This window comes from Panthera uncia, assembly GCF_023721935.1.
Source record: "Panthera uncia isolate 11264 chromosome A3 unlocalized genomic scaffold, Puncia_PCG_1.0 HiC_scaffold_12, whole genome shotgun sequence".
Classification (NCBI taxonomy): domain Eukaryota; kingdom Metazoa; phylum Chordata; class Mammalia; order Carnivora; family Felidae; genus Panthera; species Panthera uncia.
In genome coordinates, this window is record NW_026057579.1 from 14,290,987 (window position 1) to 14,318,532 (window position 27,546).

At 35.6% G+C, this 27,546-nt stretch overlaps 1 protein-coding gene across 7 annotated transcripts in view; it reads right to left on the bottom strand.

The window, feature by feature from the left end:
* Nucleotides 1-27,546, bottom strand: part of BIRC6 (baculoviral IAP repeat containing 6) — a 224,931-nt gene that overhangs the window by 82,113 nt on the left and 115,272 nt on the right. For all 7 annotated transcript variants that reach the window (XR_007462427.1, XM_049652325.1, XM_049652324.1 and 4 more), the window contains 14 exons: nt 25,420-25,536; nt 22,934-23,088; nt 22,319-22,445; nt 19,445-19,555; nt 18,056-18,189; nt 15,149-15,276; nt 9,496-10,058; nt 8,344-8,519; nt 7,280-7,376; nt 6,952-7,146; nt 6,105-6,305; nt 3,977-4,256; nt 1,855-2,111; nt 1,486-1,594 (listed from right to left, as the gene is read on the bottom strand). Coding sequence is in view for 6 of the 7 variants with exons in the window: in XM_049652325.1 (XP_049508282.1) it covers nt 1,486-1,594; nt 1,855-2,111; nt 3,977-4,256; nt 6,105-6,305; nt 6,952-7,146; nt 7,280-7,376; nt 8,344-8,519; nt 9,496-10,058; nt 15,149-15,276; nt 18,056-18,189; nt 19,445-19,555; nt 22,319-22,445; nt 22,934-23,088; nt 25,420-25,536 (2,650 nt within the window). In the remaining variant the exon portion in view is untranslated. The remainder of the gene's footprint in view (nt 1-1,485; nt 1,595-1,854; nt 2,112-3,976; nt 4,257-6,104; nt 6,306-6,951; nt 7,147-7,279; nt 7,377-8,343; nt 8,520-9,495; nt 10,059-15,148; nt 15,277-18,055; nt 18,190-19,444; nt 19,556-22,318; nt 22,446-22,933; nt 23,089-25,419; nt 25,537-27,546) is intronic.

A 27,546-nucleotide genomic window follows, 5' to 3' on the forward strand; every position in this document is an offset into this window, starting at 1 on the left:
AATCCCCAAGTCTGACCTATGTAAATTGTCCCTTGTGAGTGACACTATTCTGTCTCCCCAATACAAGGCAAAAAGCTGGATTCAATGAACTTGGATACTCTAGTATCTAGCGCAGTGCCACGCACACAGCAACTATTCAGTAAATACCAATAAAATGAGTTAAGTACCCACAAAATTAATGATTTGTTAATAACTTATAAACAAACTAACAAAATATCAAATGATTTTCTTGAATATTAACCAAAATATTAAAGGATAGCATTAACTCAGAAAATAGTAAAGATTAATTGTTTATGGAGTCACACATTCTATAAATGGTATTCTGGTACTGATATATGATATATATAAAACAAGAGAATGACAAATCATCACCCAAAATTTGTCAACAAAAACGTGTCTCAAAAATACTTGGGAAGTTCTTCTCAATGTGGAGGTAGAAGACATCAAAGAAAAGGTACATTAGTAAAACCCATCCAAAATTACCTATATGTAAACCATCACTAAATATTTAGGTGAGATGTTCAAATATTATTTACTTTGTATGACAACATTTCACCTTGCAGTAGGAAGGAGATAGAAGGTAGAGAGCTAATGAAAAGCTGTCAATGAATATTACAAATAATAAGTAATAAAAAAAAACATTACTTTTGTCAAAATAATCTAGGTGCCTAATATGGACACAATATTCTAATATTCATACACAGGTAGTAAATGCTACCTAAGATTGTATGATTTGACAGCACCACAACTTAACAAAGATCTCCTAACAACATGGTTCACATAAAAACATGTAATATTTTGGGGCACCTGAGTGGCTCAGTCACTTAAACGTCTGGCTCTTGATTTCGATTCATGTCATGATCTCATCGTTTGTGCGACTGAGCCCGGCATTGGGCTCTGTGTTGACAGCATGGAACCTGCTTGGGATTCTCTCTCTCCCTCTCTCTCTGCCCCTTCCTCACTTGTGCTCTCTCTTGAAGTAAATAAACATTTCAAAACCTGTAATATTTTATTCCATTCCATTTGTCAAAAGTAATACTGATTATAATTCTATTTCCATTCAAATTTGCTTAAGATATGTCCAAATACATAAAAATTGATGTTTAATGTTCACAAAAGTTTCTAGAAGTTATATCATGTAAAGCATACAGGTATATGTCCAATATAATCAACAGTCTTGACTTTTACGAAACAACCTAAGGAGAAAGTATTAGAAGTAACGTTCGCTATCACATAACTGTGTGTAAGTGTGTCCTTAAATAATACACAGTGATCTCAGTGTCCATGAGTTCAAGCCCTGCATCGGGCTCTGTGCTGACAGCATGGAGCCTGCTTGGGATTCTCTGTCTCCCTGTCTCTCTGTCTCACCCCCACTCACTCTCTCTCTCTCTCTCTCTCAAAATAAATAAATATTAAAAAATTAATTAATTTTAAAAAAGGAAAAAAAGAAACAGAACAAAACAAAAAAACAAGATCAACATATACCTGTCTTTTGTTCCAGGATCCTGAGTTGTTCCAAGCTGGTAAAGAATATCTATCGTAGAATCGGAAGAGAGTCCATTCAGTCTTCCAAAAAGTAAAGGGCTGTTTAGATCTTGCAATAAAGAACCAAAAGAAAGTTTGCTAAATAAGCAAATGGTATAGGAACATTTGCTCAATTTAATTTTAAATTGTTAATTAAAAATTACACTTCCATAAATTACAGCAACAACAACAAAAAAACTCCAAGGACATTGAAGCCATAATGGAAATTAATTTCAGAAACAGATTTCATCACAAAGATTAAGTGATTAAGTAACTGTCACTGTTTTGCAGATAGGTAAAAATTAAAATATCAAAGTTAACGGTGGTCACCTGTAGGATCACTGCCTGATGCTGCACAGTTTCTCAGGAGAATGTCTATGAGCTTCAGGCCAATCCTTGTGGACTGCAGTCCTATCTTTACAAGCACAACCTCAATGTTGGGTGAGTGCATCCCACAGTACGGGGACATCAGTAAGGCAGCACAAGTCTGCAGCAGATTAGCAGTAGGTGCAGCCGCACTCGCCATCATTCCTTCCAGATCACTTATGTGAGTAAGGCAATGATGCAATAACCGTAACCAGCCGATACTGAAAAAGACAACACAAAGCAGCTTACGTGGTAAATTCAAGTAGCTCAGATTATTTCTGGGGTAAAACAAAATTGAAAAATCAGCATGTTGTGTCTCATAAATAACACAAATCTTCGTTTAAAAAATGCTAGAACATGAAGAAGGACTTAAACACAGTTAAGTTTCCTCCATAGTGTAACAAATAAAAATACTTAACCACTAACAGCATTTAGGAACTACTTGCCTTTTGTTCAACCAGTCAAAAAACTTTTTTGTATTTTTTTAAAATAGGCTCCACGTGCAATGTGGAGCTTGAATTCATGACCCTAAGATCAAGGGTCACATGCTCTCCTGACTGAACCAGCCAGGTGCCCAGTCAGAAAATGTTTTTTTTATATATACACATATATGTTTAAATATAAAATGCATAGGATTATAGCCTTGTGAAACTATAAAGTCTTGGCAGCTTGAGAATAAAAAAACCCAAATTTTCTTATCAGGCAAAACTTTCAATAGAACCAGTGTATAACATTTTCAACTATCAAAATATACCAGATAAATGTGAATTAAAGGACATATTCAGGTCCTTGTTTATTTGGTCAATTTGTATGGCTCAAATCTAACCTTTCCACTCATTGCCATTTAGGAATTATCATACAAGACTAGGTCTCTGTCTATATGGTCAATTTGTATGGCTCAGATGTATCCTGGTGACAGGCATGTGGAAATTCATATATTAGACTCTGATCCAAAGAACAGAAATCCATACCCACAGATACTACACATTGTACATACCTCAAGAATTAAACACACATAAATTTCAATTTTAACCACCCTCCAAGTTCTGGTTCTAAAGAATCATTATCTCTCTTACATCTAATAAAATTACAGCGCTGTATAAACTACCTATGGAACAAAGGACTTCCTAAGCCCTAAAACAGAAACCATAGAATAAATAATTTCATAAAAAGCTCAGAAAGCTTTTTTTAAGAATCAGACATAAGGGGTGCCTGGGTGGCTCAGCTGGTTGAGTATCTGACTTTAGCTTAGGTCATGATCTCACGGTTCATGGACTCAAGCCCCACATGAGCTCCCTGCTGTCACTGTGGAGTCTGCCTCAGATCCTCTGTCCCCATCTCTCTCTGCCCCTTCCCTGCTCACACATGCTCACACTCTCTCTCAAAAATAAATAAAACATTGGGAATGCAAGCTGGTGCAGCCACTCTGGAAACCAGTATGGAGGTTCCTCAAAAAACTAAAAATAGAACTACCCTATGACCCAGCAATTGCACTACTAAGCATTTATCCAGGGATACAGGTGTGCTGTTTCGAAAGGACACATGCACCCCAACATTTATAGCAGCACTATCAACAATAGCGAAAGTATGGAAGGAGCCCAAATGTCCATCGATGGATGAATGGATAAAGGTGTGGTGTATATATATACAATGGAGTATTACTCGGCAATCAAAATGAGTGAAATCTTGCCATTTGCAACTACATGGATGGAACTGGAGGGTATTATGCTAAGTGAAATTAGAGAAAGACAAAAATCACATGACTTCACTCCTATGAGGACTTTGTAAGATACAAAACAGATGAACATAAGGGAAGGGAAACAAAAATAATATAAGAACAGGGAGAGGGACAAAACAGAAGAGACTCATAAATATGGAGAATAAACTGAAGGTTACTGGAGGGGTTGTGGGAGGGGGGATGGGCTAAATGGGTAAGGGGTACTAAGGAATCTACTCTTGAAATCACTGTTGCACTATATGCTAATTTGGATGTAAATTTAAAAAAATAAAAAATAATATTAAAAAGTAAAAATAAGTAAATAAATAAATAAATCATTAACAAAAAAGAATGAGAAATAAAACATACCTTGTTTTGGATACCTGATCTTCAGATGGAAGAAAGGGATTATTAACTGTTGCCGAAGAAGTGGTACCAAAAGCAGTGAGGCCCAGTAATTTAATTTGTGACAGGCCTAATGTGCTGGCATCTCGGGGGCGATGAAGTCTAAGGCAGACAGCAGAAGCTACTTCAGCTTTTACCAGCTGAATTTTTATGTAGGTGAGGCCGCTGGTGACGACAGGAGTGGACAAAGGGAGCATGTTTACCCCATCTGCACTCACTTCAACGGACACAGAGGACGGGCAGGCTGGAGGAAGAGAAGAGTGAAAACTTATTAAAGAAAATGTGAACTGGACTTCATGGTTTAGCAGAAATCCCAGTAAAAGAGCAGCTGTCAGTTATATTATGAACTTGCAAACAGATAATTTATATGCCACGTCATACTTTGTCATTGACTTTCACCAGGACTGATTTTGGAGCTATTTTCCAACATAAGATATGAGATCTACAATGTAACAAAAATAATATTTTAAAAATTGTAACATTCCCCTAAATAAAAATAACTGAAGATATGTAATCCACATTTACATAACTTGAGTCTCTGCAAGAAAAAAACTGCCAAATTAGCAATTACTCTATTATTTCTATTACTCAGAATTATCACCCACAATGTGGGACATTTGATTAATATGTTACGGCTTAGGGTTGTAAGTAATTTGGAAAAGAATAATATACCAAAAACAAAGTGCTTTGGGACACCTGGGTGGCTCAGTTGGTTAAGTTTAAGACTTCATCTCAGGTCATGATCTCACGGTTCGTGTGTTCAAGCCCCAGATGAGGCTCTGTGTTGACAGCTCAGAGCCTGGAGCCTGCTTCCGATTCTGTGTCTCCTTCCCTCTCTGACCCTCCCCCGCTCATACTCTGTCTCTCTCTCTCTCTCTCTCTAAAAATAAACAAACATTGGGGCGCCTGGGTGGCGCAGTCGGTTAAGCGTCCGACTTCAGCCAGGTCACGATCTCGCGGTCCGTGAGTTCGAGCCCCGCGTCAGGCTCTGGGCTGATGGCTCGGAGCCTGGAGCCTGTTTCCGATTCTGTGTCTCCCTCTCTCTCTGCCCCTCCCCCGTTCATGCTCTGTCTCTCTCTGTCCCAAAAATAAATAAAAAACGTTGAAAAAAAAAAAATTAAAAAAAAAAAGAAAAAAGAAAAAAAAAAGAAAAAAAATAAAAATAAACAAACATTTAAAAATCACTATTTTTTTTTTTATTATTAGAGCAAGAGCATGTGAGTGGGGAGAGGGGCAGAGGGAGAGAATCCCAAGCAGGCTCTATCCTTGGCACAGAGCCCAACGTGGGGCTCAATCCCAGGACACTGGGATCACGACCCGATCCGAAATCAAGAGTTGGTTACTCAACCAACTGAGCCACCCAGGCGCCCCAAAATCACTATGCTTATACTGAAAGAATCTGGGATCAAAAGTGCAAAATAGTATTTCAGATTCCTTTATGAATACCTGGAAGAGTTCTTTTTCCTCTTAATGTAAAACTTCTTTCCTAAAAACTCTTTTCAATTATTTACACCTTGCAAAGTGAAAACAAAATATATTCAATGAAAAAGCACCAAATGAATGATACTCAATATAGTACAAATTTAAAAAATCACACTCAAATATTAAAAATATTAAATATTACAGTCAAGTTATTAAAATAAAAAATTGTGTACATGTAATTATCTTACAACGGGGGGGGAGGGAACAACACATAAATCCAAGCTAATTTCCCACTGAAGGACTGGCACTGAGGATGGGGCTAGAGAAAGTACGCCTGCTATCTACAGGTGTGTAAACTAACTCATTTCAAGTTAATGCTATAGCTTAATAAATTTGGGGAGAAAGGCAAGGAAAAATTATATATAACTGAAATAGGTTGGTTTGGATTTCATGAAACATTCTATTTGTTTAAGGGGAATAGCTATGTCAATTCATTTCATGGGAAATGATTTGGTGGTAATGTTGAATATTACACAAAAAACTTCAAAATTAAGCAATCTGGGAATCATACCTAAATGTATCACTGTTTACTAAATATTTTCTCTCATTTTTAAGTGTTCCTACATTACAGTTTATTTTCATACGTTTCTTTACAAAAAAAACTACTCACTCGCAAGAGATGCAAGGTGAGGCTGGATATGTATCTCTTTAAGAAGCACTGCTGCAGGAAGATGAATGGTGAGGTCACACCAAGCCTCCTCCGGCAGGAAGATGTAGGACCACGCAGCAGAGCGAGCCCTCCTGTGAGGAGGCGTGGCCTGTAAAAGCACCTCAGCTGGTTGGGCAGTTGGACTGCTAGATGTAATTGTACCTACAGAAGATATTATAAAAATCATAAAAATTCTGTAAAAGAACCCAAATAAACTATCGAGAACTATCTAATCACTGAACCAGAAAAATTAGCTAAAATCATAAACATTTGATGCTACAAACATATTTATTAGTGTGTGTTTAACACGATTTGTCACAGTATTTACAAAATATCAAGACAGCCAGTCAACCTGCAAGGTGATAAGTTCATTATTAGTCGTTGCCTAATTTCTTTATATTCACACGTCAAATGAAAACTAAGGTAATAACAAATCTAGCACAATAAACTGGGAAAAGGAGTACCCACCTAAAACGGAAGCTTCTTAAAAAATAACTCAAAATAAGATGGAACAAGTTCTTTAAACTGATTAACATTTATGGTGAAAACAGACACAAAAATCTGCTATTCCGTTTCACAAAAGGTGTTACTATTTAACTCGGAAATACAAACAAAGGAGATCATTAAAATGGGAGCTATTAAAAACTTCCTTCTAATCAACAGACTGTTTCAAAAACCACTACCTTTAAAATCACTTGTTTGGTGATATTATCACATGATCAACTTACTTCAAGAACTATTTCTGCTTCATACCAGCTAATAAAATATGTAAGTTCATATCAATAAGATTTAGTAATTCTTTTCTTACCCAGGGGTGCAAAGTTATGGATCCCTTCTGCATTGTCAGGCTCAGAAGCTAGTATTCTTGTTTTCAAAGTGCTGTCAACAGCTTTATTGGGACCAGAATCAAGAAACTTCATAATAGTTGATACCATACTTCTTGCAGTGTTTACAATAGCCCTTGTACTAGTAACCATATTGTTGCAAATGAGCTGAACTCCACCTAATTTACAAAGAACACCAAATGAAAATAAGACAGTGTGACATTCAGTCACCTTTCACAGAAGACTACAAAAATGACAACATACACTGTCAAATGCGTACACTTAAATGACAATTTGTGGAATTTATCTTACCCATATCATGGAATGCTTTCAAGGCGTCACTGGTATCCAATACTCTCAAAATAAACCACAGTAATGGTTCAGATAACTGGCAAGTAGCGAGAGAGCCCTAAAGAAAACCACATATGTACTGTGACTTTGTAACAGTGATTATTAACTTCCTGTAATGAGGACAATTAACATATTAACTGTAATATTCTTTTATAGTTAAGTATTCTAAAATTATAGCCTTAATCTAAATCACAAATTCAACATATCTGCCAAAAGACCTAAGAAATCTTACTGAATCAACAAGGAAGTATAGCTTTTTTTCTGAACTGAGAGTATTTTTTAAATTAAGCATCTGTCTTTATCTAGTATTATCATTTTCGACCTTAATGTGCATTGATTTTGTTTTCCATTAGACACTAATTTCATTTAAAAACTGATTCTTCTCAAATATCTTTCCATTAATGGAGAAATATGTGCACATATATATGCAATGACAATTTAAGAAAATGGTGATTTACACCGACATACAAAATACTCCTTAAGAAAGTACATTTTAAAACCTGCATTTGAAAAAATGCAGTAAATGGACTAGAAGTTAAAAGCATCACACTGGTTCCTACAATTTCATTTTATAAGAAGGAAAATCAAAAAGCAGTAATATTCGAACCGATTTTTCTTTTAAAATCACCCAAATCCTTTTTGGCTGAAAGGAAACTAAACAAACATGCATCATAGCTTGAAAAATTAGTTGCATTAAACTTTTGTATGTAACATCTACAGAGAGCATTTTGGTATTCCACTATGCTATTTCTAGGGAAAAGAAAACTTCTTCTTGAGATAACAGGAAAACAACCTAAAATTTAAGATTATGTTTAATGTTTTATTCTTAGATCACTGTGGTGATTTTTCACAACATGGACTCAAAAAACTACATTCAAACTTTATTTAATAGTCTATAGGTCTTACTTGATGCTGCTGCTCTTTTTCCAATATATGAATCCTCTGTCTTTGTCCTATAAATACTTCTCTGTCCCCATTGCCAGAAACTATTTAAATTACTGAAATAGTTGCCAGATTGAACTTACTTGTCTGCCCATATATCCACAGGCCATGTAAGTTAAAATTGGCTGCAGCATCATGTGGACCGTAGAAGCTTTTTTACTGAGGGTTGTCAGTATGGTAAACAATCCATCCCCAACTGATATAGCATCTAATCCACCATGAAAGTTCTCATGTTTGGTAAGATGCAATCCACTTGCCCCTAGTTTAAATAAAAAGATTACACATTTTTAAAATACAGTATATACTTAAAAACCAGTAATAATTAAAATAGAAAAGTCATTTGTCCTGAAACCACTGAAGGATGGGTATATAACAGCTACATATATGTATATGTGGATGTGTATATAAATACATGTGTGTATACATATACGAGAGATTGGGATATTCATCATAGCATTCAGTAAAGCATGTTTTTGGCCATCTTCTTACATGAGATACCTCTAATGTTGCTAACAATAAAAATAAGTTGCTCTGTTATATGACTGAGGAATATCATCTTACATATAAGCCATATACCAAGAAGAAAGGAAATGGAGAGAAAAATAAGTGGTATTGTTACATAACTATGCTTCAAGACATCGAATTAAAAACAAGATAGGATGGTTGTTTCCCATACACAAAGAAAGAAAAAACAGAATGGAATCAATGGGATTAATTTTGTCACAGTTTACAGAAGTACAATATAACAGCTTTCAAACAGGTAGAAAAGTTAAGCAACAATACAGAAATTTTACACTGATGTATGTGTCATAGAAACTGTTCCACTTTGGATAAAATTTTACACCTCACATTTTTTAAAAAGTGGGAATCAATAAGGTTCCCTAATATAAAATTTGATGTGAAATTCTTCATCTTTAACACATCAGAGATGTGTGATTATGAAGTATGGTGCCTGACCAGTGAGACTGATTTTTTTCTTAATATAACAAATTACAAGTTATTTGATTAGCATATTATGGTATTTAAAAATTCACACTTAAAATTCTTCATCATTTCTATTTCACCTATTGATAGAAGGAAGCCACTCTCTAGAAGTTTCCACTTACAGCTTGCTAAGAAGTTTGCAATGAAGTAGCCTTACACTATAAAGTAATAAAAAATCAATCTATATGTTGCTAAAACAAAGAGATACAATACCAAAAACAAGCGTAAGATTAAACATTCTCAATACGTACCAATTATCATCGCCATGGCACTGCTATTACACAGGCCCAGAGCAGACAAAATCTGGCTCATAATCTGTTGGTTGGCTAACACTAAGTCAGCAACATATGCAGGTGATCCTTGAACACTACTACTGCTTCCATTACCATCTTTGCCTCCGGAGACTTTTTCCTCATCTGAAACACTGTCTGTAGTATTGGTGGTCACAGAAACTCTTGCACTGTATTCTCTATTGCCCGAAAGAGGCAGCTGTACTAGAATGTTAACCAGTTTTAACAAATCAAACATGAGTTGATCTCTTGTCATTTCGCCACAAACTGCTTTTGCATCGCCTGGACGAATAAGGTTGGCAAAGAGTCCCCCAAAGCATGCTCGAGCACCCACCGAGCTATCTGATCCACTTCGAGACATCACTTTGTCTGAGCAAGTGATATAGTGGTGCACTAAAAAGGTGACAGACTCTATTACAGCAGAAATAGTACTAACTGAAACAACTTCAAAATTCTGCTCCAGGGTAAATTCTAAGAGCTTTACTTGGGCATCAAGAGGACCTTGGCCTGTCTGGAAAGCACCCCTGCAGAAAAAGAGAGATGATTAAAAATTAATCCATCTTAAATTTTTAAAAAAGTAACCACCACAATACAAGAGAGCTAACACAGTAATTAAACTCTTGGTTTTCACTGTTTCATTTTGTAGCAAATGGTCTCCATTCTTCCTGAGTCATTCTAACTGTCTTCCATTTGACACAAAATCAAAAATGACTTCCCTTCCAATAGAAAACTAAAGGACAAGTAATCGAACAGGTGGTTTTGAAGCTATGGACTAAAATATTTGAGTATCACATGGAATAAGCTCTGGTTTTTCATATCTTCAAATGGTGCTATTTAAACATTTTCTACTAATTATGATTTTCAAAACTTGAAATTCAGTCAACTAATTCTTACACATCAAAGTTAAATGCTCTCAAGTTCTGCTTATGCCTAAGATATAAAAATCTGGAGAAAATACTGCCCCCAAATTAACGAGAAAAAGTAAAACTAACTATAAAGTCACATAAACCCATTACAGAGCTGGAAATCCAGGAAAGATAGGCACCTCCAACGAGACAGAATAAGAGCTTGACTTTCCTATGGCAGAACTTGAGAACAGACACTGGCAACATACAAATGAGTAAGAATTCAGCTAATATATTTAACAAACGGCTAAATTCTGGTGTATGCAACGGTGATAACACAGAACCCTTGACGTTCAAACCCATTCACAGACACCCAACCTTACAAACCCCCTACGACACACTTTGCCCATGTATCTATTCCATTTAGCTGTTCCTGAGTTATATACATTATAATAAATCCGTAAGTGTTAAGCGTTTTACCTGGGTTCTATGTGTCATTTTTACAAACTACCAAAACTGAGGAGTGTGCTGTGAGAACCCCTGAATTTGTACCCAAATCTGACAGAAGTGCGGCAACTTGCAACTGTGCGCTCTGAAGTGAGGGCAATGTTATGGTACTGAGTAGCTAAACCTGTGAGTCTGACACTAATTTTGGATAGTGTTAGAATAGGATTGAGGTGTAGGAGAAAGCTTCATGTCAGTTTTCTGAAAATACCAAAAAAAAATGATAAACTTCTAGCCATAAATAAATAACAATTATCAATATCAGAAACGAAAACAGGAATCGAACTAGAGCCCATCAACATTAAGATGATAATAAGGAAATAATACAAATAATTCGACAACATAGATGAAATGAACAAATTCCGTCAAGATGCAAACTGCCAAATCTCACTCAAGAAGAAACAGAAAACCTGAATCATCTTTCACTATAAAATAAATTGGAAACATTTTCTCCAAGAAAACTCCAGACTCAGCATGACTCAGTGGTGAGTACTGTCGAATATTTAACTAATCAATTTTACACAACTCCTTTCAAAAACAGAAAAGGGATCGTTCGTTTTATGAGTCCAGCATTAACTTGTATAAAAAACAGGCACTTTTCATAAAAACCAGACATTGTAAGAAAAATGCAAACATTCCTCATAAAGATAGATTCAAAAACCAACAAAATGTTAAGTAATTTAATTTAAGCAAGACATGAAAAGGATAATATATCATGACCAAGTGAGCAGTGAGTCTATGCTGGGAACACACAGTGATCAACACTTTTTAAAAAAAATCAATGTAATTCACCATATTTACAGACTACACAGGAAACAACATGATAATTTCAAAAGATATAGAGAAAGCATTCCACAAAATCCAAGGGTAACACATGATTTTTTTAAGTCTTAGCAAATTAAGAACACAAAAAACCTCAAATTGCTATCAGACATCTACAAAGGAAGCTATAGCTAGTAACATTTCTACTTGTGAAAGACTACCAATAACAGTAAGAAAAAAACAAAGACGGCCAATTTCATCACTTATACTGATCATACTGAAGGTACTTAACCAGGGCATTGGGAGAGGGGAAAGGGAAGGGCAGGGCAGGGGCTGCGGATTAAGACATACACACTGGAAAGGAAGGAAATAAGGCTGTTTTTGCTCAGTGACTACATGACTGGGTACAAAAAAAATCCAAAGAGGCTATGTAACTCCTCCTAAATTGATCCGTAGACTGATGCATTCTCAGTCAAAATCCAGCAGGGTTTTGTTTTATTTCAGGTAGTGTAGACGAGAATCAATAAACTTATTCTAAAATTTATGTGGAAAAGCAAAGGAACCAGAATAGCCAAAACAATTCTGAAAAAAGAACAAAGTTGGAAAACCAGCACTACCAGATTTCAAGAAACTGTGGAGGGACCAAGGCAATACAGTATTAGAAAAGTAGAGATGCAAACGTCAATTCTACAGAAGAGAGTCCAGATAGTGCAAAACGTGTACAGTCAACGGATTTTGAAAAGCAAAGAAAATTCAATCAAAAAAGCAGAGCCTGTACAACAAATGACAGAGGAACAAATGGACATCCACAGGCAAAAACAAACAAAAACAAAAAACAAAAAAACTGTGACCCAAATGCAACATAAATGTAAAAACTAAATTTCTAGAAGAAAATATAGCAGATCATGTGTAGGACCATGGTTTAGGCAAGGATTTTTTCTTTTTTTTAGGACATAAAAATAATATATAAAGGAAAAACTTGACAAGACTTCATGAAAATAGAAAACTTATTTTCTGAAGGATACTGTTAAGAAAATGAAAATATCATCCACAGGCCAATAGAAAGTATCTGCAAAAACACCCAATAAAATTGAATGACTTCTTTATATTAAGACTATGTATTTCTTCCTGGTCATAAAATTAATTTACCTAAGAGCTCCCAGCTAACTTATCAGGATACTAGAGACTTTCTTAAAACCACAGAAAACAAACAAAACATAAACCAAGACATCCTTGGCCCAGAACCTTATGAATTGGATTAAAGAAAATTACACTAGAAAATTCACAGGGTGTGTGTAGAGCAGAAGGGGTTGGCTGAAAAAAGAAGAGAAGCTGAAAAAAAGAAATTGCTGATCAGTTTTGGAGGCATGCAAATATCTCCACTTTGAAAAAAAATAGTATGTAACTAAACTAAAATCAAGATGAATGTTTCTGTAGGAAACGTAAGAGCAAATATATTACAGTCTCATAGGAAAACCTTTACTGCAGTACAACTTTATATGAACAGTAGTATACTAAAGCATATATCTACTGAATGTTTGGAGGTCTCATACACAATTTTAAAAAAAAGCCTAGTTAAAAGAAAAAGTAAATATATGGTGACTGATTTTTGCTTGTCAACTGCTTTTATTTACATCACACAAAACTATCATGCCCATGTTTTCCAAATATTGTACATGTATTCATATCGTAACATCATGTCCTTAGTTTCGTGAATCTACTCCTTACCTTTATCTTTCACTGTGTATATACAACAAATAATTAAAACTACACATATTAGTTTTTATTATTTTTTTAAATGTTTGTTTATTTTGAGAGAGAGAGAGAGAGAGAGAGAGAGAGAATGAGCAGGAGAGGGGCAGAGAGAGGGACAGAGAGAATCCCAAGCAGGCTCCAACCCAGTGAAGAGCCCAACATGGGGCTTGATCTCATGAAGTAGGAGATTATGACCTGAGCCGAGATTAAGTGTCAGACACTTAACTGACTAAGCCACCCAGGTGCCCCAGAAAGTAATGTTGGATTTTTGAAATGTCTTACAGTATGAAGAAAATGATACATTCATATGATATATATTAGGATATTTAACCATTCATGCATTTTAAGAATAAACTCATGGGAATACAAGGCTGGTGCAGCCACTCTGGAAAACAGTATGGAGGTTCCTCAAAAAACTAAAAATAGAACTACCCTACGACCCAGCATTGCATTACTAGGCATTTATCCAAGGGATACAGGTGTGCTGTTTCGAAGGGACACATGCACCCCCATGTTTATAGCAGCACTATCAACAATAGCCAAAGTTTACATGTAAAGAGCCCAAATGTCCATCGATGGATGAATGGATAAAGAAGATGTGGTATATATACACAATGGAGTTATTACTCGGCAATCAAAAAGAAGGAAATCTTGCCATTTGCCACGACGTGGATGGAACTGGAGGGTGTTATGCTAAGTGAAATTAGTCAGTCAGAGAAAGACAAAAATCATATGACTTCACTCATATGAGGACTTCAAGAGACAAAACAGATGAACATAAGGGAAGGGAAACAAAAATAATATAAAAACAGGGAGGAGGACAAAACAGAAGAGACTCATAAATATGGAGAACAAACTGAAGGTTACTGGAGGGATGGTGGGAGGGGGGATGGGCTAAATGGGTAAGAGGCACTAAGGAATCTACTCCTGAAATCATTGTTGCACTATATGCTAACTAATTTGGATGTAAATTTTAAAAAATTAAAAATAAAATTAAAAAAAAGAAGAAAGAAAGAAAAGGGAAATTTGGACACAAAGACATAAGAGAAGAGGTACCACATGAAGGTGGAGGCAGAGAATGGAATGATGCATCTACAAGTCTAGGACCACTGAGAATTTCTGGCAACCAATGGAAGCTAGGAAAAGGCAAAGAAGAATTCTCCCCTAGAGCCTCCAGAGGAGAGTATGGCCTGCAAACACACTGATTGCATTCTTTTAGCCTCAAAAACTGAGAGATAATAAATTTCTATTGTTTTAAGCCAAAAGTAAAAAAAAAAAAAGAATAAACCCACCATGGTCACAATTTACTCTTTTAATGTATTGCCCAATATTGATAATAAATTTATTTAGGATTTCTCTAGGAGACTGGTGTGTAATTTTCTTTTGTAAGCTATCTTTCTCAGGTTTTCTTACATATTGGTTTGAAATAAAATCTTTGGTAGCTTTAATATTCTATCTGTATTCTAGAAAAATTTTAACAGCTTCAAATAAATTTCACTTATCTATGAAAACATTAAAAGCAAGCAGAGATTTAACACACTGTGTTTCTTTCATAGAGTTCAAGAATCTAGAGAGCCAGAATGGAATGGAATGAAAAGTCAGGAGATAAATGGATAAATCCTTCCCCCTTAATCCCTACTCTGTTTATCTGTTCCCACATTAACCGCCAACAAATGGTAAAGCAAAGTTTATTTAGAGGATTACTTATTACTTCTACATCAAGAATACACGCATACATTGAAATTTACCTTTCTGTAGAAAGTATATGAATTAGCTTGAGCAAAAATTCACTGAATATCTGAGGACATGTTGAAGAAAGATGCACTTGTAATCGGGTAAGAAATTCTTGCATAGCTTGTGTAGCAGTTGGACCAACCTGAAGAGAAATTAATTCCATTGAAAACTTTTTACTGATACCATTTATAGAATTATTCATTTAAAAAGCACTATACTCTTTGAACTTTTCATATGAAGAACGAAATATTAACAGTGATAGCAAGAAACCAACTTGCTTAGGTTTTGATATATTTATTTTAAACTTAAAATTATAAATCCTTTTTTTTAACGTTTATTTTTGAGATAGAAAGACAGAGACCACGCATGCATGAGTGGGAGAGAGGAGGGACAAAGGATCTGAAGTGAGATCTGGACACACAGCAGCAAGCCTGACGCAGGGCTCGAGCTCACAAACCATGAGATCATGACCTAAACCAAAGTTGGACTCTCGACTGACTGAGCCACCCAGGTGCCCCCAAAACCATAAATTCTAGTATCAATGATTTTAGCATTATGGTTTAGAACTTACAGTAGGTTTATGTAATTCAAGACAGAAAAAAACTCATCTGAATTACACAAGAAATATACCCACAATGATTCACAAAAGTACAAAGAACTTTTGCACTGATTTTCACCAACCACCTTACTAAATACCTATTTCACAGAAGCACTCAAAGAGGTTAAGTGATCCACAACTGGTCATGCTTCTAATGACTAGCAGAGTAAATAACGAAAGTGGATGAAAAAACCAAAATCACAAAGACTCCAAAGGTACAAACCTGTACCAATTAATAAAAAAATGCTTTCCCAAACATTGTATCTTGTCAATGAAAGAAATGATAATGAAAAACATATTAAGTAACCTGAGGTATGTTTTGGAATGTTTTGTAATACTTCTCCATACAATCTTATTCAATCTCAATTTGTTATGATCACAAAAACCTTGAGGAGTTTTGGTAAAACAAAATGCAATGTAATGCTTCAAACTGTTTTAAAGTTAGATAAACTTAATTTCTAATACTAAGCACCTAAGTCACAGCATTCTTAACCAAAACTAAGATCTTGGAGGAAAGCTTGATCTTTAATAAGTTATTCTGCCTTTAAAAAAAAAAAAAAACAGGAAGAAAAAACCCCTATTTAATACAATGGTATGCCCTCCAATACCTCGCTCTACCACCAACAAGTTGTGTAATTGTGGGCAATGCAGATACTGCATTTCTTCATATACGTAAAATAAGTTAGAATCAATGATCCCAGGAATCTTCACATTCCCAATTCATAAATCTCTATGTACAATAATCACTTGATAATATGCCTCTGCTTCCACCAAAACTCTGGCCCAATCTAAATATAATAGTTTTTTCTCCCTTGTTTTCATGCTTGTCTTGCTCGTTTCACTGTGTTCTACAAAACTTAAGTATGTACAGTACAAGAGTACTGACTAAATGTATCCAACAGAATTTAAAATCCAAGAAGGCAGAGAACTTGGTCTTTGGTAACTACTTATAATCCCTAGTACCTAGAACAATACCTGGACCTAGCACATAGAAGCCTCGTAAAAACTTACTGAACAGGGGCACCTGGGTGGCTCTGTTGGTTAAGAGCCTGACTCTTGATTTCAGCTCAGGTCATCATCTCACAGCTTGTGAGTTCAAGCCCCACATCAGGCTCTGTGCTGACAGTATGGAGCCTGCCTAGGATTCTCTCCTTCCCTCTCTCTCTGCCTCTACCCCACTCATGCTATCTCTCTAAAAAATAAACATTTTTATAAAACTTACTGAATAAATGAAACACCAGAAAGGATGATATTATTACAGATTACACAACTAAATGAGATTTTGTCTAATGGCAAATCCAGAGAAAAATTTACAAATTTAAAAGATGATAATGCTGCATAGCCTCCACTAAAAAGATGCTATGAAAACTAAATTTATATCTTATATAAAAAAATATGTAATAGGGGCGACTGGGTGTCTCAATTAAGTGTCCAATTTTTGGTTTTGGCTCAGGTCATGATCTCACGGTCATTGAGATAGAGCCCCACATCGGGCTCTGCACTGAGCATGGAGCCTGCTTGAGAGTCTCTCTGCCACGCCCCTGCTCATGCTCTCTTTCTCTCTCTCTCTTTAAAAAAAAAAAAAGAAGTATAATGATGTAGGAATATTTTAAAAAGCAATATATTATAACAAGAAATTAAACTGATATAAAGGAAGTTTATAATGAGACTAAAATTGTTTATAAGCCCTGAGCAATACAACTTGCTATTTTTTTTAATAACATATTTAATATTATAAAATGGTTGTTAGGTGGATTATCAATATTAGTAGTTGAGATCATTAAACATGGTACATTAATTTTAAACAACTTTTTAAATTCCTGTGGTGCCTGGGTGGCTCAGTTAGTTAAGCATCTGACTTCGGCTCAGGTTCATGAGCTTCCACTTCTCTCTCTCTGCCCCTTGTGGGATTCTCTCTCTCTCTCTCCCTCTCTCTATAACCCTCCTTCAGTTGTGTCCTCTCTCACTCAAAAACAAAAACAAAACAGAACTTTTTTAATTCCAAGATTTCTTAAATGTTTCCCTGACTTTCAGGTAAGTATTTTTTCAGGATGTTTCTTAAATTAGCCCAAAATTAATGCCAAAAATACACATCTGCTTATAAATCAGTAAAAATTCAAGTGAACATTTACTACCTGCTGTGCTTCAGTTTCAGTATAACTATTATTATATATCATTCAAAACATTTTATTACATTGAAATATAAGACAATATCATTTAATACCTAAGCAATGAAAATTTTATTAGTTACATTAAGTTTTTCTTTACAAATATGTTTATTGAACTGTCTGGGTCTATCACTAGTTTTGAAAAGACATGGTACCTGCGGACTGTGTTGATTTGTTCCATGTGGACTGGTGCCAGAAAGAAATTTCACTAATACATGAATCAGGTTTGGATCTGAAACCAGCAGATGAGCAGTACTCTCCTGAGTTCCAATGGCATTGCTTGAACCAGCTGTAAAACATTTTTTAAAAATGCTCTTAACAAATGGACCCTGAAAGAATGGAAATGCAGTATCTCAAATATCTTTTAGTTTCAAGGAAAACTCACATATTCCTGGGAGTTAGTTTATTAAAAGGGTCTGAAACTCTACTGCATTGACTGTGTTGGGCTCATTCTGTATTTTCATCTATCATGGATCTCCTCTGGCCTCTCTCCTAATCTGACTATAAAAAATAGCTGGTTTAAAGTGCATCTTATTTAGTATATAGTCAAGTGGAAAAGAAATTGGAAAAGAAATAAATAAATGCTTACTGACCTTTTGGTGAGCCTATTCTTGGTAATTATTTCCCTCTTTCAGAAATAGGGACCTACTTTTCGGATAAATCTCAGATAAATCTATGCAAACACTATTCATTTTTGCAAGTCAGTACCACAAAGGTTGTATAATGTTCAAAGGTATACAGGTAACACACCAGTTTTCTGAATTGACTAAAACATCCTGTGAGCTAAATCTATCTTCAATATGAGACAGTGATACTTTTGATGCCCTATTTGGAAAGTATATTTGAAATGAAAAAAAGGAATAGCACTTTGATGCAAAATAATGATTTAAACTGATATATTTATCAGTGTGACAGAGCTTTCTATTTAGTGAAATTAACCCCACAAAGAATGGGGATGAAATTTACCCACCTCTTGTCATAATCTACAGAGAACGAGGATTTCAATTCACAAATGGTGAGTCCTTGTTTTCTAGTCTGAACTTTCATCCCTATCTCAACAACAATCTCCAGAATGTCAGATTAAATCCAGACTTAAATGTGAAAAGTAAAACCAATATGCACTACAGAAGATAACATAAGGGATCTAGATGTGGAAACAAAAACCTAGCAATCTAATCATATATGCTCAGGATTATAATAATAAATAAATCACTTTTAAGCGCAAAGATCCTTTAAAAAGAATAACAAAAATAAAACAGTAAATATTTGACTGTACTCTAAAAGCAATCAGTTTCATTTTAATAAGTAGTAAGGTTTTAGAAAGTAAAACTATGATTTGAACTTGTGATGGCAAATGAGAGTAAATTGTCAAAGTAAAGAGGCACAAAGCCTAAGATATTTAAGAATAAATTCAGAAGAGGCATAGTCAAAGAAGGAACATAATGTTCACAACTCTATCACTTCTTACAAAAATCTTGAGAATCTGACAGTAAGGATAAAAAAGTATGTGTGAGAGATTTAAAGGAATAAATCTCTAAACTTACGATTCAGCTGCATATTTGTCATGAGAGTTAGACTATGAAGCACAAGGCACCATGTCCGGAGAAGAGTGTTGGGATACCAAGCTAACACGGTGAGAAAGCTAGTTATGGACGCTATACAGAAAAGAGAAGGGGAGGACATTTTTAATTAATGATAACCACATGTTTATTAAGAATTAAAAATGAAACAGACAAATTTAAAATACCGACACTATTTCTTTACATCAATTCACTACCTAGTGGCCTCAAAACATACAAATGAAAAGAGTTCCCCGTTAAATATCACTAAAGAATTAAGAAATAAAATAATGTTTTAAGGCTAAGTTTAAAGCTCAGCCCACCATCCATAAAATAACATGTTATCACTATAAACATGCTGTCCTTTTCAAACTACAGGCACTTCTACTGCAACACAGCTTTACTAAAACTCTTCACATTCTATAAGACCTAAAGCTGAAAATAACAGGGGACACTGGAAAAACAGGGATGGGGTAAAACTTCTGAAAACCAATACAACTTCACAACAAAAGCAGAAACTACAACAAAAATTAGGTCACTTGCAAGGTTAAGTGGGAAGCACTGAACGGCAGCTGGAGAAGCCAAAGAAATTATTCAAATGCACAAACATAATTCAGTGCCCACACTGTGCTCTTAAAACACCCTTGAAAAATGGCTGATTCCAGATTTCAGACTGAAATATTTACCACACTTTAAAAGGTAGCAAAAACCCAGTCATGTATTTAAAACAAAAGAAAGGAGCACCGCACTGGCCACAAATGGCAAAATTTTAGCATCAATAACCCTAACAATTTTAATAGAAAAATATTTTTAAATCCCTGAACTTACACAGATATTTATTAAAGAAACTAAATGGTCATTTTAAAAATTAAGGAAGTTCTGGCATTTTCCTTGCCTCTATTATACAAACTGTACCAACAGAGGTTGAGAGAACAGCCTATGAAAGAAAATTTCTCTTTATGTAAATATTTCAACTAAAATGAAAAAGTGACAGAAACAGACTATCCTCATTTTGAAACCTCTAATGAATTATTAATGGCATTCAGCATCAGTGTGTTAATAATGTAAAAATAGAGGCTACCTTTGAAATTGCCTTTTAAAAAAATACTAAGCTCCAGGTCTAACTACCAATTTATAGGAAACAGAGAGGACAGCATGGAGATACAATCACGAAAAATCAGGAACCTGAGAATCCTGAAAAACAACCAAACTTCTTTGAAAAATGACTTTATTAAGGGGATAAAAAAAAAAAGATCTGGAGGGAACCGATACAGCTTAGGGATTAAAGAAATATAATTAAAACATGTGGACCTTATATGGAGTCTATTTCAAGTTTTAAAAATTTGGAACAGTTGAGACAACTAGAAATTTGAATACTAACCAGATATCTGATGATAATAATGAACAGTTATTTACTTTTTTTACTCATCAACTTTGTTTATGTGTAAGGGTTTTCACAATAAAAAAGAGCACGACTTATAATAATTATTAGTACAGTGGAAGAGATGAAAACCTCTTAATTAAAGCAGGTTGGCTCTTGCCAAGACAATGCAGATCTAAGTAGGACCGTTGAGCCAGTGGGACTAAAGACCAACCTGATAGCCATGTGAATAGAAAATGCACCCCCCTAGGAAGAAAGCACCAGAAATAGATGACCATTTACACTTTTCTTAAAATAAAACTAAATAGATTCCTGCAGCCAGAGCCAAAGACTAATTCTATTTCTATAGAAGGGTATTATTTTACTCCCATTATATCCACACTCATGCATTTGTCCAAAACACACACACATACACACACACACACACCCCCAAAAGTTAACTAATACAACTCTTAAAAAATTTTTTTTTAATGTTTATTTTTGAGGGGGGGAGAGAGAGAGAGAGAGCGTGAGTGGGGTAGAGGCAGACAAAGTGGGAGACACAAGGCTCTGAGCTGTCAGCACACAGCCCAACACAAGGCTTGAACTCACAAACCATGAGATTATGACCTGAGCCGAAGTCGGACGTTTAACTGACTGAGCCCCCCAGGCATCCCTAACTAACACAACTTTTTTTCTTTTTTTAAATATAATTTACTGTCAAATTGACTAACATACAGTGTGTAAAGTGTGCTCTTGGTTTTTGGGGTAGATTCCTGTGGTTCATTGCTTATATACAACACCCAGGGCTCATCCCAACAAGTGCCCTCCTCAATGCCCATTGCCCATTTTCCCCTTTCCCCCACCCTCAGTTTGTTCTCTGTATTTAAGAGTCTCTTATGGTTTGCCTACTAATACAACATCTACAGGAAATCGACAACCAACTCCAATTTATCAATTCCTATGAGGCTGATTCACCTTTTTAAGAAATACCAAGGGCACCTGGGTGGCTCAGTCAGTTAAGCTTCTGACTTTGGCTCAGTTCATGATCTCAGGGTTTGTGAGTTCGAGCCCCGCATTGGGCTCTGTGCTGACAGCTTGGAGCCTGGAGCCTGGAGCCTGCTTTGGATTCTATGTCTCCCTCTCTCTCTGCCCGCCCCCGCTCACACTCTGTCTCTGTCTCTCAAAAATAATCATTAAAAACAAACAAAAAAAAGACATACCAGTGGTAACAGAACAGCTGAAGAATAAGACAAATATTTTAGGAAATAAAGATTAACAGTGCAAGTTTCAGTTGCACATGGGCATAAGATAACACAAATCACAGAGTAATTTTTTTGTTTTCTTCACTGCTAAGTAATGTCAGTTTATTAAAAAAAGGCTTTTTTCCAGTAAACCATTTTAATCCTAATGACAAAGATTAGGTAAACATTACCCTAATCATTGCCTTTTTAGTTTATTTATAGTATGTTAATAACCATCCTTCTAATAAATCTTACCCTGATTTAATGAGATGACAGGTATTCGATTGGCATTATATAAAAAAATGTCTGCTCCATTTTCTTTGTTTCCAGATGAACTAGAATTCAGGCTCAATGTGAGCCACAACTGGAGAAGTGATTCCAACTGAAAAAGAGTGAAAATTGACAGGAGGAAAAAAAAATACCTATTATATAACGAAATACTGTTTAAATAAAAACCTTATGAATGACTCCTTGTGAGTAATTAATTTTTTTATTAAGTATTTCCTCTGGCTACTTCAATTCAGCTGGCAAGCAAACACATCTCACAATTCTTGATGAAACAAAATTTAAATTAAAATTTGGTACCTAATACATATAGTTTTCTAAATCAAAATGGATGATTCAAGTCTTTAAATATAGTTGTATGTGCAACATATAATTGGAACTAAAGTAACAAAGCTTAAAAATCATAAAACTTATAAATAACCCTATCACTGAGGAGCTGTGGTTATCAAAGGATCTCCAATACTTCTCCATCTGAGATAATGAATAAAACACCCTTTCAGGTTGAGAAAGATCTCCCCAGTTATTTTCACCTTTTACTAGGCTAGCAATACTTGTAAAAATACACCATTTCTCCTGAAGTCATACCTGGACATGATGGACTTGAAGCATGGAAAAAAGTTTGTTGAAACAAACATTTAACATTGGGACAGATGATAACTGTATAATAAGCTGGCTGGACTGGCTTGCTGCTTGTAAACCCCCTAGAAGGGAATCATCTGTTCCAGTGGGAGACTGTGATACTGAAAATTAAACACAATTATGATTTTTATATACAAAGTAGCAGGAGAAATGTTCACTAGCTATTAGTATGTACAGATAAGCTCTTTAAAAAAATTTTTTTAATTGCATTCCTAAGAATGGTTCATCATTATATTATTTGAAAATTTGTTTTTACAACATTACCTGAAGGTCAAAAAGACAATCACCAAAGAGAGAAGCTCCCCAATTCACAGCACTTGTCCATCAAAGGAACAAAACCTTATTACTCTCTAGCAATTTCTATTTTCAATTTTTTCCTAATTAATAAAAGAGGAAAAGGAAGAAAAAGAAGAATCTTGACTAATTCTTAAGAAAGTAATTTTAGAATAATTTAGACTCTAATCCATTGATTCTTAACCTTGATTACACATTAAAATTACCTGGGAAGCATCAAAAAATTCTGATGCCCAGGTCACACACCAAACTAATAAATGAGCATACATTCATGGGAAGTAGACAAATATATGAACTCTAAGAGAGGTTTTCCATGAAAATTTTATTTACAAAGTTATTAAAAGGGGGACAAAGTTCTGAACAGGATAAAAATCAAAAGATAAAATATTAAGAGGAACAGATACAAATTACAAAAGCATCTTTTAACAAAATGTTTTAGATCAGAAATATTTAACAGAGAAAAGGGCTACTTAGGTCAGTACTGAGTTGTCTGTCGTCGCGGAGAGGCTGACCCAACAAAAGAGATCCCTCCATTACATGAAAGATAAGGTACAATAATACTATTGTACCAATACCAAGATCACAGAACACTAGACCATTTCTTCAGTCTTTCACCTTTTTTCTATACCCCCTAAGGTGAGAAATAAATGAAAATAGCAAAGTGAAAGAATTCAATTTGACATAGAAATGTTGAAAAACCCAATTTCTCTAATGCATTGTGAACTCTCCTTCATAGGGGACGGAGAACATGATGCTCTTCCTAGGTTCTAACTAGTACATCTACCCCTTTACTCACCATGCTCCAGAGAAGGTGAAGTAATTTACAGGAGGTGAAGGAAAATAAAAATCACCATCTCCTCAGCACAACTCCTCAATCTTTAGTCTTTGAGAGACAAGCTGCTATCTTAACTGTGCTCACCTGACAGGAGGCAATCCACCCAAGTCTAGCACTCTACTTCAGCAAACTACAGCCAGATGATCAAAACTGGCAGGCACCTGACTGTGTAACAGTTTCTAAATCAGCCATGCCCATTTGTTTGGACATTGTCTATGGCTACTTACTACAAAGTCACAGTTGTGTAGTTACCACACACACTGTACAGCTCAGAAAGCCTAAAACATTAACTATCTGGTCCTTGATATAAAAAGTGTGCTCTCTTTTGATGCAGATAATCAGGCAGTAAATCTTCAATTCAGCAGTTCAATTAGGCCCCTATATATCTCTTCCATCCTAGTCTTTAGTAAAAGGCGAGAGATTTACACGATTTGAAGAGAAACCAGACTACATCCATCCTAGTCTTTAAGGGTGACAAAGATGCCACTGCAGCAGTGCCCCCTTATCAATAGTTTTGTTTTCCACAGTTTCCGGTTTCTTTTAATAGCAGTCAACTGCTATCATCGTATGAACAGCAGTCAACTACAGGCAGGAGGCAGGTGATCCTCTGACTGACATACAGTTAGAAGGTCAGCGGTAGCCTGACACTCCATCACTACACCTACATCATTCACCCTACTGCATTACACCATGCAGGCATTTTATCATCAAAAATCACCACCACGAGAGTGAATACATATTTTGAGAGAGACCACATTCATACCTTTATTACAGTATATAATTGTTCTATTTTATTATTATTGTTAATCTCTTACTGTGCCAAATTTATAAATCAAACTTTATTACAGGTTTGTATGGAAAAAACATGGTATATATAGGGTTCAGTACTAGCTGTGGTGTCAGGCATCCACCGGGGGTCTTGTATGTCTCTTGGAAAAGGGGGGGGGGAATTACTGTATTCAAAAACCCACTTTATAATAAATGCAGATATAATGGAAGGAACTCCCAGGCAGCTAGCTAAGCAAACAACTCTAGGAATTTCATTAACTTCACAATGCCACAATAACAAAACATCACTCAGATTTTTGGACTGAATGTACGTGTAGTACTACATGGAGGCATTTTGTTTCCCCTCCGCTTTCCCAATTTATTAATCCTTTGTCTTTTTTCTCAACTTGCTACTAACTTAGTGAGGGAGAGGTGCTATATACTTAGCCTACTCAGATTCACACCACACGTGGAATTTAAAAATTTGTCTTCACTGAATGCACTTAAAAAATCAAGAATGATGATTTTCACTTACATGTAGGTGATGTATTTGTTAATGCCTGTAAAATGGAATCTGCTTCCAGGGTAGACATCATTTTCAACATAAGTTCTGCTTGTTGTTCAAGTCCAACTTCTAGGCGAGCATCTAGGGCTACAAAGAGCAGTTAAAAGAAAAAAAGGCTATTTGATAATTTTTACTCATGTCCTACTTTCTACACTAAAATGTTGACATCCAAATGCAGAATAGGGTGAAGAATGTGTCCTCATGGAGAACAACCTGTCAGGAGTATCAGGTATGTCAGGGAGTATGCAGGTAACAAAATCTGTGCAAAGGAGGCCAGAGATGGGAGACTGGTTATATAAAGAGAAGTGGATCAAATAAATTAAGTGATGATAACGGAAACAAGTAAGGTAAGGATAATGAGAACCAGGTTCCTCATTGTCAGAGAATACAGATACAAAAATGGAAGGGAAGAAGTTAAAATGAAGCCTGTGGAATATTACACTGAACATTAACGAACTTCAATTAAATTTTTTAACTTATTTAAATTTTTTAAATTTATTAAAAAAATAGTATTTTTAAAAATACTACAGCCAGATATGTATATTAGAAATATAGACACAAATGTGTGTAAACACACACACACACACACACACACACCCTGTCCACCAAGAGGACACAGAAACAGTCACCGAAATTGTAGTTAAGTATATCTAGCACCCAAATCTTGGTTTCCTAATCACATTCTTCCACTAAAATGTTTTGAAATACCCTTTTTGCTCAAGTAGTTAATCCCCAGTCTAGGGAAGAAAAAGGAAATGATAAGCCTGGGGCACCTTGTGCCAGAAAACAAGGAAACTCACAGAAAGATGAGAAAGTATCAAAAAAAACAGATAAGCTTAAGAAAGATCCCACTGGTCAAATCTGGGACAATGTGAACATCAAAATAAACAATGAAGACACCGTGAATATACTTAGTGCCACAAAACTGTATACTTAAAAATGGGTAAAATGGGGGGTGCCTGGGTGGCTCAGTCGGTTAAGTGTTTAACTTCGGCTCAGGTCATAATCTCCTGGCCCATGGGTTCGAGCCCCGCATGGACTCTATGCTGACAGCTCAGAGCCTGAAGCCTGCTTGGGATTCTGTGTCTGCCTCTCTCCCTGCCCCTCCCCCACTCATGCTCTGTTTCTCTCTCAAAAATAAATAAACATTAAAAAAAGTTTTTAAAAATGGTTTAAAATGGTAAGTTTTATGTTATTCACATTTTGCCTTAATAAAAACTAAGCAACAAATATACAAATAATAATTATGACCCACTGAATAAAACAGAAAACCATAAATCTACTTAAAAATAAAACTAGGGGCGCCTGGGTGGCGCAGTCGGTTGGGCGTCCGACTTCAGCCAGGTCACGATCTCGCGGTCCGTGAGTTCGAGCCCCACGTCGGGCTCTGGGCTGATGGCTTGGAGCCTGGAGCCTGTTTCCGATTCTGTGTCTCCCTCTCTCTCTGCCCCTCCCCCGTTCATGCTCTGTCTCTCTCTGTCCCAAAAATAAATAAAAAACGTTGAAAAAAAAATTAAAAAAAAAAACAAAACTAATTTTTTTAAAAGAATAGTTTCGAAGCACCACTCTCCCACACCCACAAAAATTTATTTGGCAAGGGACAAAGAACAACTTTATAAGGGAGAAGACTTTAAATCAAGTAATTAAACTTCAAATCACCAGTCATGGAACAAATTAAAATCGTAAGCCAACTAACAGAATACATAAGAAAATCTATGCATTATACCAGTGATACTTCTGGCAACGATACATGACCATAATCTAATCATGAGGAAATAACACATACACCCAAGTTTTGAAGAACATTTTACAAAATAACCGGCTTGTAATCTTCAAAAGCATTAAGGTCATGGAAGTGAACTCTGATGAACTGTGGCAGGCTGTGGGGTGCTTGGGTGGCTCAGTCAGATAAGGATCTGACTCTTGGTTTCAGCTCAGGTGTGATCTTGCAGTTGTGAGATCAAACCTCACGTCTGGCTCTATGCTGACATTGCAGAGCCTACTTAAGATTGTCTCTTTCCCTCTCTCTCTGCCTATCCACTGCTCACTCGCTCTCTCTCTCTCTCTCTCTCTCTCATAAATAAATAAATAAATAAA